Source organism: Hyperolius riggenbachi, chromosome 11, assembly GCF_040937935.1.
Source record: "Hyperolius riggenbachi isolate aHypRig1 chromosome 11, aHypRig1.pri, whole genome shotgun sequence".
NCBI classification, from domain to species: Eukaryota; Metazoa; Chordata; class Amphibia; order Anura; family Hyperoliidae; genus Hyperolius; species Hyperolius riggenbachi.
This window is the reverse complement of record NC_090656.1, coordinates 188,212,603-188,225,574: the sequence shown is the minus strand read 5'-3', so window position 1 is coordinate 188,225,574 and position 12,972 is coordinate 188,212,603. Positions and strand designations below refer to the sequence as shown.

The following is a 12,972-nucleotide window of genomic DNA, read 5'->3' as shown; positions in this document are numbered from 1 at the left end:
CGGCAGTATGGGGTGCCCCGTGAGCAGTGGGCAAGATACCTCACACCAGGGCTGAGAGGCAAGGCCCTGGAGGCGTTTGTGAGTCTCCCCCAGGAGGAAGAAACAGACTTTGAGGCAATTAAGAAAGCCATCATTGCACGATACCACCTCACGCCAGAGGTGTATCGAAAACGTTTCAGGACAGTGCAGCGAGGTCCTAATGACAGTTACCTGGATCATGCTTGCAACCTGCGCACTGCCTTCCAGCAGTGGTTAAAAGGACTGTCAGTCAAAACCTTGGATGCCCTGCAGGAGCTGATGATAAAAGACCAGTTCCTACACACCTGTCCTGTTGAGGTCCGGCTGTTTGTGCTGGATCGAGAACCAAAGACAGTGGATGAGGCTGCGGAAATGGCCGATGCCTACACCGCCCATAGAGCACCTGAGTCCCGGAGGACTACTACGCCCAGCTGGAGAGGAGAACAGATGGCTAAACCTGTTTCACCCAGCACCCAGAGGAGGCAAGCACCGCTGTCTCCTGGATTCAAGCAACCTGACACTCGGAAATGCTTTGTATGTGACAGGGTGGGTCATATCAGCACGACTTGCCCAGAGAGGAAGAGGGAGGCCCCAAAATCCAGTGAGGCCTCAAACCCCAGTGAAGTCCCAACGGCTTTGTGTGCTACAAGGAATGCCACTGGCTATGCAGAGAATCTGCAGCGTGTCACGGTTGGGGGTACAGTTGCCACTGGGCTGAGAGACACTGGAGCAGAAGTGACTCTCATACATCCCCAGCTTGTGAACCCGGAGCAGTACATACCTGGGAAAATGATTGCTGTCAGAGGAATTGGGGGTGTCACCCCAGCCATACCCACCGCCTTGGTCCACCTGGATTGGGGGGCCGGCAGTGGACTGAAAGAAGTTGGGGTAACTGACAAAATCCCCACCAACGTTTTGCTGGGTACTGACCTGGGACGGTTAGTGGCCCGGTATGAGCCTACTCCAAACCCTGTGGGGCCTGCACCCCCAGCAGAAGTTCAGGACTCTTGCAAGGTACTGTTTGATAATGCTGTGCAAGTGGGGAATGCTGGCGAGGCCCCAGGGGCTATGGACTGTGTACTAGGAGCCAGCCCTAGTGAGTCTCCAGTGCCTAGGCCTGGAATGGAACCTGTTGATACCAAGAATGCAGAAACTGATGAGGTCATTTGTGACGCACGGACTATCGAGGCGATCGAGGCAGGAACTGTTGATGATAATTGTGAAGTGCTGAGTAGAAATGAGTGTAATGCTGCAGATAATGTTGATGTTTTATGTGATGTCCCAAAGGACAATATATGTAGGGCTGATAATGCTGATGTCATATGTGTTGTGCTACAAAATGCGGGGTGTCATGTGGACACTCCGTCAGCTGCAGGAGTAACCAGCGGCGCTCGCTGGGCTGCAGCAGATGGATTGCCCACTGAAGGGGCAGATGGCACCAGGCCAGATCTTTCCCCTTCAGATGTTTTTAAGACCAAATGTGATGTGATTCATGATGTGTATAATGTGGACACTCCCTCAGCTGCAGTGGTAACCCGCAGCGCTAGCGGGTCTACAGCAGAGGGACTGTCCACCGAAGTGGCAAATGTTGCTGGGTCAGCCACACCCAATTCGGAACCTGGCCCGGAGGGCCCAGGAGCCTCTCCGTCTGCAGCCTTCCTGGAATGTGTGACAGGCAGCCCTGAGCTCTCTGGGGCTGTTCGATTTGACAGCAGCCTGGAAGAGCTCAGGGGGCTAGCCAGCAGGTCACCAGCTGGGAGGGGCGGGCTGAGAGGGTCCTGGGAAGTTATTCCCTCTGAGCTGTCCGAAGTGGAGGAGGCAGACCGGCAGATAATCGTTCCCCAAAGGGACCGAGAGATAGGTCCCGCCACCATAGAGAGAGTGCATGTAGCGACGGTGGGGACCCTTCCCCAGCTGCAGCACTGTCTTTATGGTCACGAATTCACGGTCGTCACTGACCCGCATTCCCCTGGTGGGTTACGTCAGGTTGCCAAGGGCAACGACACATTGCAGCAACCTGACCTAGCTTTCCAGTCGTGTAGCTTGGAGCTAACTGACAGGTGGGGAACCCTCCTGAGGATGCTAAAGGGTTACCCCACCCGGCCAGGCCGTCAATGTAGGCTTTGGCAGGATGATTCTTTAGAATCACCTGCCAGCGCTATCCGGAAGGGGAGCGATCATGGGAATGCTGATGGACTGTCCCGTCAAGCAGAACCAACAGTGTAGGTGCTGGCAGGATGATCTGGGAAGATCGTCTGCCTTGCACCAAGTTAACGGCGGAGGTGTGGAGATATATTGAGGTGCTGATGATATTAGGAAATACAGGAACATATCTCTGTCATTTTCTGTCTGCTATATCTCACATGTGTATTCTGCTTTGAAGGGATGGTTATCTGGCTGTACTACATTTGCAGTGAATTTCTCTGGAAGCAGGGGGCTGGGACATTAGCATACAGTTCCTCTGGACAGCCAGAAAACAGGTAATTAGGAAACACTTAATCAGACAGTTGCTTTGAAGCAGATCACACAGGACATCCTGCTGCAATGTGAAAGCCTTAATCAATTGTCACCTGTAACCTGGGGAGATTGGAGGTTAACAAAGTCTTTTGTTGTATAGGACACTGTTCACATGTGGATGTCAGATCTCTGGGAAATCAAATTATGTCTGAGGATGTTATTAAATCTAGCTTCCCCCCGTCCACACAGGCTTACAGCCTCCAGGCGTATTTCATAGTATAAAACCGCAGCTAGGATAGCCACAACTTGTAGTTCTTGGAGGTAGCTCACACGGCTAGAACTAACCTGGTTCCTGACCAGGAGTGCGTACCGCCCGCAACAACACCAGATCGATACGCTGGTACGTTTATTTCCCGTTTATTTTGGTAAGCAAAATCGCTTTGTGTGTTATCTTTGTACATTTTATCTTGTAACTATTTTTACTTTGTTTTTTTGTAATCTTTTTGTATATAATCAGTTCTGCACTGTTCTATGTTTTTTCTGGAATATTAAATTATTATTTAATAAGTTTGACTTCTGCCGTACTAAACTAACACTCATAGCCTAGAAGAGACTGAAGTGTAACCGTGTATAAGTTCATGCCTAATTGTACGCTTGAGCAACACTACCGTAGGAAATTGTAATTGCATTGTGTGTGGGGGCGTTTGTCATACGTTGGCCTAAGCGCGCAGCTGACCCAACGTACGAACAACGCCAGTGCGAGTAGCTAACAGTATCGTTCGGAACGACTGTTAGTGGGTCTTTGCTTCACGACAGTGTAAGATTGCAACTGTGTGTGTGTGTGGGTGCGTGGCGTTCCCGTATTTGGCCTAAGCGCAAAGCTGACCCAAATACGAAAACGCGGAGTGCGCGCTGAGGACTCGACAGCAGAGTGGAAGTGTCTAGCAACGCTAGTGGTGGCAGTGAGAGGTGTTTTGAGGGGTTCCAGCCTTGTTTGTAGCTTAAATAAGGCTGTTCCCCGCTTAATCTGGTCAAACCCGCAGTCGGGAACCGTATACGCAGGCGTCCCGCGGGCCGGTTCTTGACACCAACTTCTTCGAACTTGATCAGGAGCTGTACCGTTTCTTCAGGTCATTGAAGTTGAAACACTTTTTTTCCACTACACCGCAGTTTGTTAATAGAGCAGCACCAGTGGATGGACGCTTTGAATTAAAAACTTTGGGCTTAAGAAATCGAAGTGATTTTGTACCACCAAGTCACCCTATAATTGACACCTATATTAGTAGGGTACAGGAGGATCTCCAAAAGTTGGAGGCAGAATTTCAACATGGTTCTTATAAAGTCCAGTGTAATCTAACACCGGCCCAACGGAAAGCTGTTGGCACATTACAGATGAACACTGCCATTACGGTCCGCCCGGCAGACAAGGGCGGAGCCGTGGTGGTTATGGACACCGTGATGTATGAGGCTGAGGTGTTACGCCAACTGGCTGACACCGAAGTTTATGAACCGATTGGTTAGGATCCTGTGCTTTTGATTAGATCTAAAATTGATATAATATTAAAATCAGCATTACAATCTGGTGTCATTGATGAGGGTCTGTGCAGGTACTTAAGGGAGGATTTTCCTAAGACTCCCCATTTGTATATATTGCCCAAAATACACAAGCGGTTGGATGGACCACCGGGGAGGCCAATTGTGGCAGGAGTTGGCTCGATTTTTGTTCCTATAGCCAAATTCCTCGATGGTCTACTCCAGTGCAGGTGCAGGCTCTGCCTTCTTATCTGCGTGATACATCTGTATTTTTGAATAAGCTTAGGACGTTGACTATTGATGGTGATGTCCTTTTGGTGACCATGGATGTGGAAAGCCTCTACACCTCCATCCCTCACGATGGAGGTGTAGAGGCTGTGGATTGGTACTTGATGACATGCACCGATTTGACGGTTGAACAGCGCAAATTTGCGATAACTTTGTTGGAGATTGTTTTGAAATTCAATTATTTTTTTTTTGCAGGAGCATATTACATACAGAAGCGTGGCACTGCGATGGGCTCGAATGTGGCCCCCTCCTACGCAAATCTATACATGGGGCTATATGAGGAGGCCTTTGTGTATAACAACTCATTATTCCACCAGCACGCTTTGTGTTGGTGGCGTTTTATAGATGACATTTTTTGCGTGTGGAGGGTGCCACTGAGCAGCTTGCAGAAGTTTGTATCGCAGCTCCATGGCTCTTGTCCTTAGGTGCGACTCACAGTTCACGCTGATGGAACTAGCGTTCCATTTTTGGACGTAGTGGTTTCCCTTGGTGACACTGGGGTGATGACAGACTTATATGTTAAGAGCACAGATCGGAATTCAGTGCTCCATTTTGGTAGCTTCCACCCCACAGGCACCAAGGTTGGTATTCCACATGGTCAACTTGCACGAGTTGCCAGAATTGTCAGTGATGAGTCTATACGTGAGACACGTGGACGTGAGATGGTAAAAAAGTTTAGAGCTAGAGGTTACCCGGATCATTGTTTTAGGCCTAGATCAAGGAGGAGTGCAGGTGGAACTGGGGTTAGACTTCCTTTTGTTTCTACTTTCAATGTTTGTAGTGATGCCATTACACACAGCATCCGCAAACATTGGCACATTTTGAGGGATGGGTTGCCTACTATTGCTGAGTTTAGATACCCTCCCCTAATGTCTTTCAAACGCGCCCCGACTGTACGGGATAAGATCACGGCGGGTATTCCCTCTCGTCCAAGTGAGGGCCGTCGTGGAATGTACCCTTGCCTCTGTTGCCACATGTGCAACAATGTGATCCGAGGCAAAACTTTCTCGCACCCCTCTCTGTGTGCACCCATGCAAATTAATGGTTTGTACAATTGCGACTCTACATTCGTTGTTTACATGTTGAAATGCCCTTGTGGCCTTTCATATGTCGGCAAGACGACCCAGCGATTGAAAGATCGTATTTCGTCGCATAAATCGAATATACGGAATCCACACTGTAATTTGACAGTGGCAGAGCATTTCCATAACTTTCGACACTCGGTCTCTCAATTAAGGGTCACTGTAATTGATGGGGTTCCAACTGACTTTAGGGGAGGAAGACGCGATAAGGCACTGCTTCGGAAAGAGGCATATTGGATCAGGAGACTAGGTACAATGGGATCAGGCGGCTTGAATAAGGAATATGACCTTAGATTCTGTATATGACTTGTATTGGGAGAATGTCTATTTTTATTGGTCTCATACATCTTTAATCTTGTTATTTTAGATGCTCTTTTTCATGATTTTATCTGGCGCACGCAGCTGACCTGATGGGGGACTTGTAAGTTTTTATATTAATGCCAGTAATTTTATCTGTTTGCAATTTTATCTTTTGAAGTGGTGTCGTTTCACTATTTTTGACTAAGTTCTGGGTGTTGCTATTTAGAACTAGTCATTGTCCCCAGCCTGTTTTGCATTCGCCAATGACATGTATACTGTATGGACGCACTGCAGAGAGCGGTGACGTCCTGAGCGGTGCAGGGCCTCACTGTTCATTGGCTGGCGGCTATTCACCGCTGTGATTGGCCGGGACTAGAGAGGCTGCGCCGCAAGAGGGGGATGCAGAGCGTCTGGTTTCCATGACACCACTTTATACTCCCAAGACACCTTGCGAGAGCCTATGACTCTGATAGCGTGTGCGTACGGCAGAGAGCCGTGACGTCACGCTGGGCGGTGCCGAGTCTTTTTATACACACTGGAAGGCGCTGCCTAAAATTTGCGTGAGCTAATTAATACTCACCAAAGAGAACTTCCTCCTGCTGCAACCGTCCAGGCGTGGTTTCCCCCTACCCACACCAACAGTAAGGACAAAGTTTAAATATAATGGAGGGTGCGCTGGATTTAAAATTTGTTTTATTCAAATTTAAAAAGACTGTGTAAATTACAGGTATTCCTCAATTAATACATATATTTCAACGGGTTTTTCAATTAGTGCACACTAATTTCGTTTAATACACGTTCATGCACACTCACATTCACACAAGGAGCATGCTGGTTCCCCTTTAAAATTATTAATTAATGATATTCCACAAAAAATGTGATAATCAGTTAAGATAATACATCCCTGACAAAAGTTGATCCACAAAGACGTTATGCACAATTTAAAAAATCCCTATTGGGGGATATATAGGATTCTTATAGGCCGTACATCTCTCCACCTGATATTATTCCACAATACCGGAAGCAAACACAGGGTGATATGCGTGGATAGCTTAATACCACAGTTTGTCACATACAGATATGCTGTGAGCTTCTTAAATGCATGCAAGACCTTGTTACCGTATCTCACCAGAGGCGAGTATACGGGTATTCCTATATATGTGTCTCACCACTTCCAGCAGTATTGGAGAGTCCTTGGCCTATTATTCGTCCAACCTGGGTAGTCTCCTCCAATTTGTCCGTTTTTCAGTCCGGGGATATAACGCGCAGTGCCGCTCCACAGGCAGCTGCTCTGTTCCAAGGATTGATGTATAACCCACGTGTTCAGTCCGGAGGTGTAGCGCGCAGCTGCCGCTACAGCGGTCAACTGCTGTGTTCCAAGAGTTGTTACACAATCCACCTGAATGGACAGCTTCCGGCTACTCGTCCTTAGAGCAGTAGCGTCACTTCCTACTGCGCTTCAGCTCGGTTGCCACATAGACTTCCTTGCGTTCCACCGCTATGATACTTCTCCGTATGTCGTAATGTGGTAGATAACGGGTGGTGAACAGCAAGGGGTCACTCTATAATCATGTGGGGCGCCCCTACAAAATCACAACTTGCGGCTAGATTGACATGTTTCGACGGCACGGCCGTCTTCCTCAGAATCTAAAGGACGGTGTCGAGTCTTTTCTCTGATTGGCTGGTAACATTCTGTTGTGCAGGGGAAAGCGAGGTAGCGCTGAGGGAGGTTCCGGCTTGGCGTCTAGCGGTTTCTTCCGCTATTGGTGAGTGACCTTTGTTATGTGGCTAGTTTCAGGTCTCCCATCAGGTCCGCTGGTGTTCCCACCCACTTCAGTGGGTGTATAAGGTTGGTGCTAGTGTGTGTTCACTTTGTAAGCAGTTTGAGGAAGGGCTTGTCAGCCCGAAACAGCGTCTGTCACTGCTGTGTTCTGGTTCATTAAAGAGCTTTATTTACTTTTGGTGGTGCCGACCCATTCATCACTTTGGCGGTACTGGTCCCAAGGGACACTGGGACGGGGTCGTGGCACACCCACCCATGCTTTGGTGCCCCTCACTTCACCTATCTTTGAGTTGGAGATGGCAGGAGCTGGTTATGGAGTAAACATGAAGAATAAAAGAGAGAGATGAGTCGAATATCACCCCCAAGCAAAAAGCTTTGGGAACTGAAGTTATGGGAGTGATATTAACATTTATTGTTACTTCAGGCAGGGAGGTGGACAGCGACGGTGGAAAAATGATTAGTTCTGTTTTACTCATATTAAGTTTTAGGAAGCGAGAGGACATGAAGGAGGATATAGCAGACAATCAGTCAGGAACACGTTTAAAGGAGAACCGTAGTGAGAGGTGTATGGAGTCTGCCATATTTATTTCCATTTAAGCAATACCAGTTGCCTGGCTATCCTGCTGATCCCATGCCTCTAATACTTTCAGCCATAGCCCCTGAACAAGCATGCAGCCGATCAGGTTTTTCTGACAATTTTGACAGATATGACAAGATTAGCTGCATGCTTGTTTCTGGTGTGATTCAGCCATTACTTCAGCCAAATAGATCAGCAGGGCTGCCAGGCAACTGGTATTGCTTAAAAGGAAATAAATATGGCAGCCTCCATATACCTCTCACTACAGTTCTCCTTTAAGGAGGGAGTGAAGGTCTGGGACAGAGAGGTACAGTTGTGTTTCGTCTGCATAGAGGTGGTATTGAAACCCGAATGAGCTGATTAAATCACCAATGTAGATGGAAAAGAGGAGGGGACCAAGGACAGATCCTTGGGGAACCCCGACAGACAAAGCATGAGGAGAAGAGATTTGATCTGAGTAGGAGACTGTGAAGGACCTTCCAGAGAGGTAGGAAGATAACCATGTGAGAGCAAGGCCCTTTAGTCCTATATTTGAAAGTATTTGTAGGAGTAAGGTGTGATCGACAGTATCAAATGCTGATGACAGGTCAAGAAGGATGAGTATGGAAAATTGACCTTTGGATTTGGCTGCAAGAAGGTCATTGGCCACTTTGGTAAGGGCTATTTCCGTGGAGTGGTTAGAGCGAAAGCCAGACTGGAACTGATCAAGTAGGGAGTTAGCAGATAAATAATGGCTTAATTCTGCAGGTATATGGCATTCAAGTAGTTTGGATGCAAATGGGAGAAGTGACACTGGGCGGTAGGTGGCAAGTGTGGTAGGATCTAGAGAAGGCTTTTTAAGTAGTGGTGTCACAACAGCTTTTTTGAGTGGGGACGGAAAGATGCCAGTAGAGAGGGACAGATTAAATAGCGTTTTTAGTGCAGGCAAGAGAGAGGAGGATAGCTGCGGAATGAATGAAATGGGAGGGAATAGGATCCAAAGAAGCTTTGGCAATTACAGAGGAGAGGGAGTGTTCAGAGAGTGGAGAGAAGGGAGTTAGAGAACAGTCAATGAGATGTGTCTTATTACGTAGCTCTGCTTAGTGAAAAAACCCCATAAGCTGTAAATCAATTAGAATTTTCATCACTAGCTAGAGAAAAAAATGTCAAGTCCTTCTTAAAATGTAATACATTTTCCACACTTGGCTCTCTGATTAAATAAAAAATTATTTTGTTTAGTTTGGATAGAGAGGAATTTTCTCCTGATTTGCTCTTCCTCGGGGCCTGCATTAAACTCTGGTGATCCTTAGATCAGGTTTAAGTGTTTCTTAAGGTGCCCATACATCAGACAATGTATGGTCAGATTGACTCAGAGACAGATCTCTTTCCAATCGTAGAGAGCTCTGTTGGGGGCCATAAACCGCAGGCCAATTCCTGATCTATTTCAGCATGAAATCTCTTTGGAATCGGCCTATTGATGCCTCCTCGGCCCAAAATCTTGCCGCATGTCCGATTGATACACGCAAACAATTTCGACCCAAAATTGGTCGCTTTGTCGATCAGGCATGCTCCCGGCAGCACCGATTTTCATCCAATTTGATTATAATACTGTAATTGGAGGGTTGATCGCCTGATGCATGGTCACCTTAACTCTATCCTACGCTACAAAAATAGGTTTTATTTACAATGATAGTGAAGATATCCTCTGTGGCCTCAAAAACAGAGATGCAAAGAAGACATCACTAGACACTGCGCTAGTCCAGTGTCTTCCTATGGGAGCTTTCAAACTGAAGCGTTGCAATTGCAAAAGCCCAAACACTGCATGCCGTATTCCAAAAGCGATCACGTTATGATTCTCATTACCAGAATGAGAATGGCAATCGCCAAAAATAACTGTGAAATATTACAAAAAAAATTGTGACCTCTAAGCACTAGTGATTAAAACATGTAGGGTTTCATTTTGGAAAGGAAACTAGCACTTGTCACCATCACATCTACTGATTCTGATGTGCTAGTTAGGAGACCTTGAGACACTTGAGCCTTTTGAGTAACTGGTCGTGGCTTTGTGGAATAGTGGGATTTTTCACGTACAAATAGGAAGCTGTGTAGAAGCCCAAGCTATGGTGCAGCTCAGGACATCATATTAGGTGAGTGATACAGGAGGCTGAACAATGCCCTCCATGAGTGACTGCTGGGGTTGCCAAACACATTGTTGTATTTAGCGTTATGTTACTGCAATTACATTTTTAATACCTAGCTCAAAACAGGAGTAGGAAAGTATCTTCACTTTCATTTCCAAGTCTGAGCTAGATTTTATCTGCACCTACCAACGAAGGTGAACCTTTGGGGTGGTAAACATTTATGAGACTATCCCAGTGGCTGCATCATTTTTTTTTAGGCCAAGTTCGCTCATTAGCAAACTGCCAGCCTTGTAAATTTTACTCTTGGACTTACTGTAGGAATCCAAATCTGTCAGTGACTTTGTAGAGAGCAAAATCTGCATCTTCCCAAGGGTCAATCTGAGCGCCTGGTTGTCTTCCCTGGAAAGAGATAAGGGAGATCCGCATGTGAATGGTGGTTCATGAAAGAATTACATATGCTCTGTGATTTCAATAATGCAAAACTTAATGGATTACACTTCAGAAGGCAAACATGTCTCTTTCGACAGTGCAAAACAATTTACAACTTCCCTGGTGGTGTGCTTCCTCACTTTCCAATATAGCTTTCCTTGTTTAGTGTTTCTCCCCTCCCTAATACAGCTTCCCTGGTTGTGTCTGTGGCCCCCTTACCTGTGCTCCCCCCGATTAGCAGAATAAAATGCAGAGTATCAGGCAACAGAAGGCATGCATCTCTCACCAGTCTACAGCTGCAGTGCTGTAAATCCTCCTCTCGCCGCTCCCTATAGTACCCAGCATCTCTTGGGAGGAGATAGAAGCTGTAACTAGTGGGAGCAGTTCCAGGAGGATTCACAGCAGTACAGTTGGAGAGGTGCGAGATGCCAGCCTTCTGCTACCCGATACTCAGCTGGGCAGGGGAGCAGAGGACAGCTATGCAGGACAAAGGGCAGAGGAAAAGGGCAGAGAAGGAGGGTAGGAGTGGGCCAAACTTAATGCAAAGTGGGGAAACCACTTGCAGGCCAAATTTAATTAGGTTATTTTGTGCGCCAGATTTGACCTGGAGGAAAAAGTTGGGCAAAAAGTTTGACATGTATAGTCGCAATTTTTACTAATGCTGGGAATACACGGTTCGTTTTTGAGCAATTTAGATGGCTCGATAGATAATTTCCGACATGTCCAATCTTTTGCTGCTCGATTCCGCATTAAACACAATGAAAAAAGTTAAGAAAAACGAGCGGAAAATAAGACAATCGACTGCGGAATTGAGCAGGGAATCGATCGTGCGGGAGAATTGAGCGGCAAAATCGAGCCGTGTATGCCCAGCATCAGATCCTTTCTCTGATGGAGAAAATGATGGGAAAGGGCAAACAAATGTACAGTCTACTGATTACTAGAGACCAATCCCAAACTCAAAATCGATCTCTTTATCGACTGGAAGGAGATCAGACATGCTGGAAAATATTGATTGAAATGCTGGCTATAATTCCATGTGTACGGTCTTTTGATTCAATCTCAATGTCAGATCTGAGTATCAATTTGATTACCTGCTAAAATAAAATCGGAAGTGAAAATTGCATGGTGTGTACAAGGCCAAATTTTGGGGTAAAGCCAATTAACTTTTTTCATGGATGGGAACCGGGGGAGCACATTAAATTTGAGGGGACAAAGTAAAGGCAAACTGTGCTAAGACTACTTCCTATTAAATAACCTAATGAATCAACACCAGTTTCCTCTCACATCCCCCAAAATACATATTAAATTGGGATGTAACATACGGTAGGTATACAAGTCCAACGTAGGTATACAAGCAAACCCAGGCAAGTATTTTAGTTATTTAAATACAGAAGGAAATGCTTGTAAACCATTTACACACAATTGATGTAATAAATTCATTTGTGTCAAAATGTAGGAGGGGTACTTGAGGTCACTCTAACTTCACCACAGGGCTCTTGGCAAGCCAGAGCTTACATGAAAGGGTACATATCAGAATATTGATGAGCACCCCTGTTTCAGCACTAACCTTTTCATACTTGCTGATGATGTCAGCTCTTTCCTGGGCTATTAAAGCTTCAATGTCTTTCTTCATGTCAGAGCCTGAGAATAAAGAGAAACAGAAAAACACAGAGAATTTAATGATACTGAAGAGATAGTAAAATAATGAGCATTAAAGGGAACCTGCCATAAATGAGATGTTATAAAAGTTATGAAGGTTCAGCACACATATATAACATTGCTGTATAGCATGAATGAAAATGGACTCGTGTACCAGAGCTGAAATAAGTAAAAAAAATAATGTATACCTACCTGGGGCTTCCTCCAACCCCATCCCGGTTTCCGAAGCTGCGGGCAGCGGAGGACGGCGGCATGGTAGCGATTTGAGCGGATGGGGCTGGAGGAAGCCCCAGGTATGTATAAATAATTATATTTGAGCTCTGAGTCCCTTTAAAGAGGAACTATAACCAAAATTACATTAACAAAATTGCTCAATTTCATAAATGATTAAGTCAGTGTTTGCTCATTGTAAAGTCTTTCCTCTCCCTATTTTACTTTCTGAAATTTATCACAGGCGCCACCACCTTCCACCAAATTTGGAGCCCTGTAACTCTGGTTTGCAGAGATGTAGGGAACCCATCTTTGGAGCCCAAGTCTAACAATATGTCTTCTACCTGCATGAGACATTTCGTGAGATTCAGACGTTGCTAACGGCCATTGCTGCGATTTATGTACGTCAGACTCGCCACCATTGAAATTGCCCAATAAACAGGTTTTGTGACCCTAGGCTATGACCTCTTCGGCCTAGGACTGCATTGAACAAGACCCACGCATTGTGCGCATTCT

At 46.1% G+C, this 12,972-nt stretch overlaps 1 protein-coding gene across 1 annotated transcript in view; it reads right to left on the bottom strand.

The window, feature by feature from the left end:
- Positions 1 to 12,972, bottom strand: part of LOC137537613 (uncharacterized) — a 167,289-nt gene that overhangs the window by 49,431 nt on the left and 104,886 nt on the right. The window contains exons 3-4 of the mRNA XM_068259498.1: positions 12,155 to 12,228; positions 10,472 to 10,557 (exon numbers count right to left, since the gene is read on the bottom strand). Of these exons, the coding sequence (XP_068115599.1) occupies positions 10,472 to 10,557; positions 12,155 to 12,220 (152 nt within the window). The 5' untranslated portion in view covers positions 12,221 to 12,228. The remainder of the gene's footprint in view (positions 1 to 10,471; positions 10,558 to 12,154; positions 12,229 to 12,972) is intronic.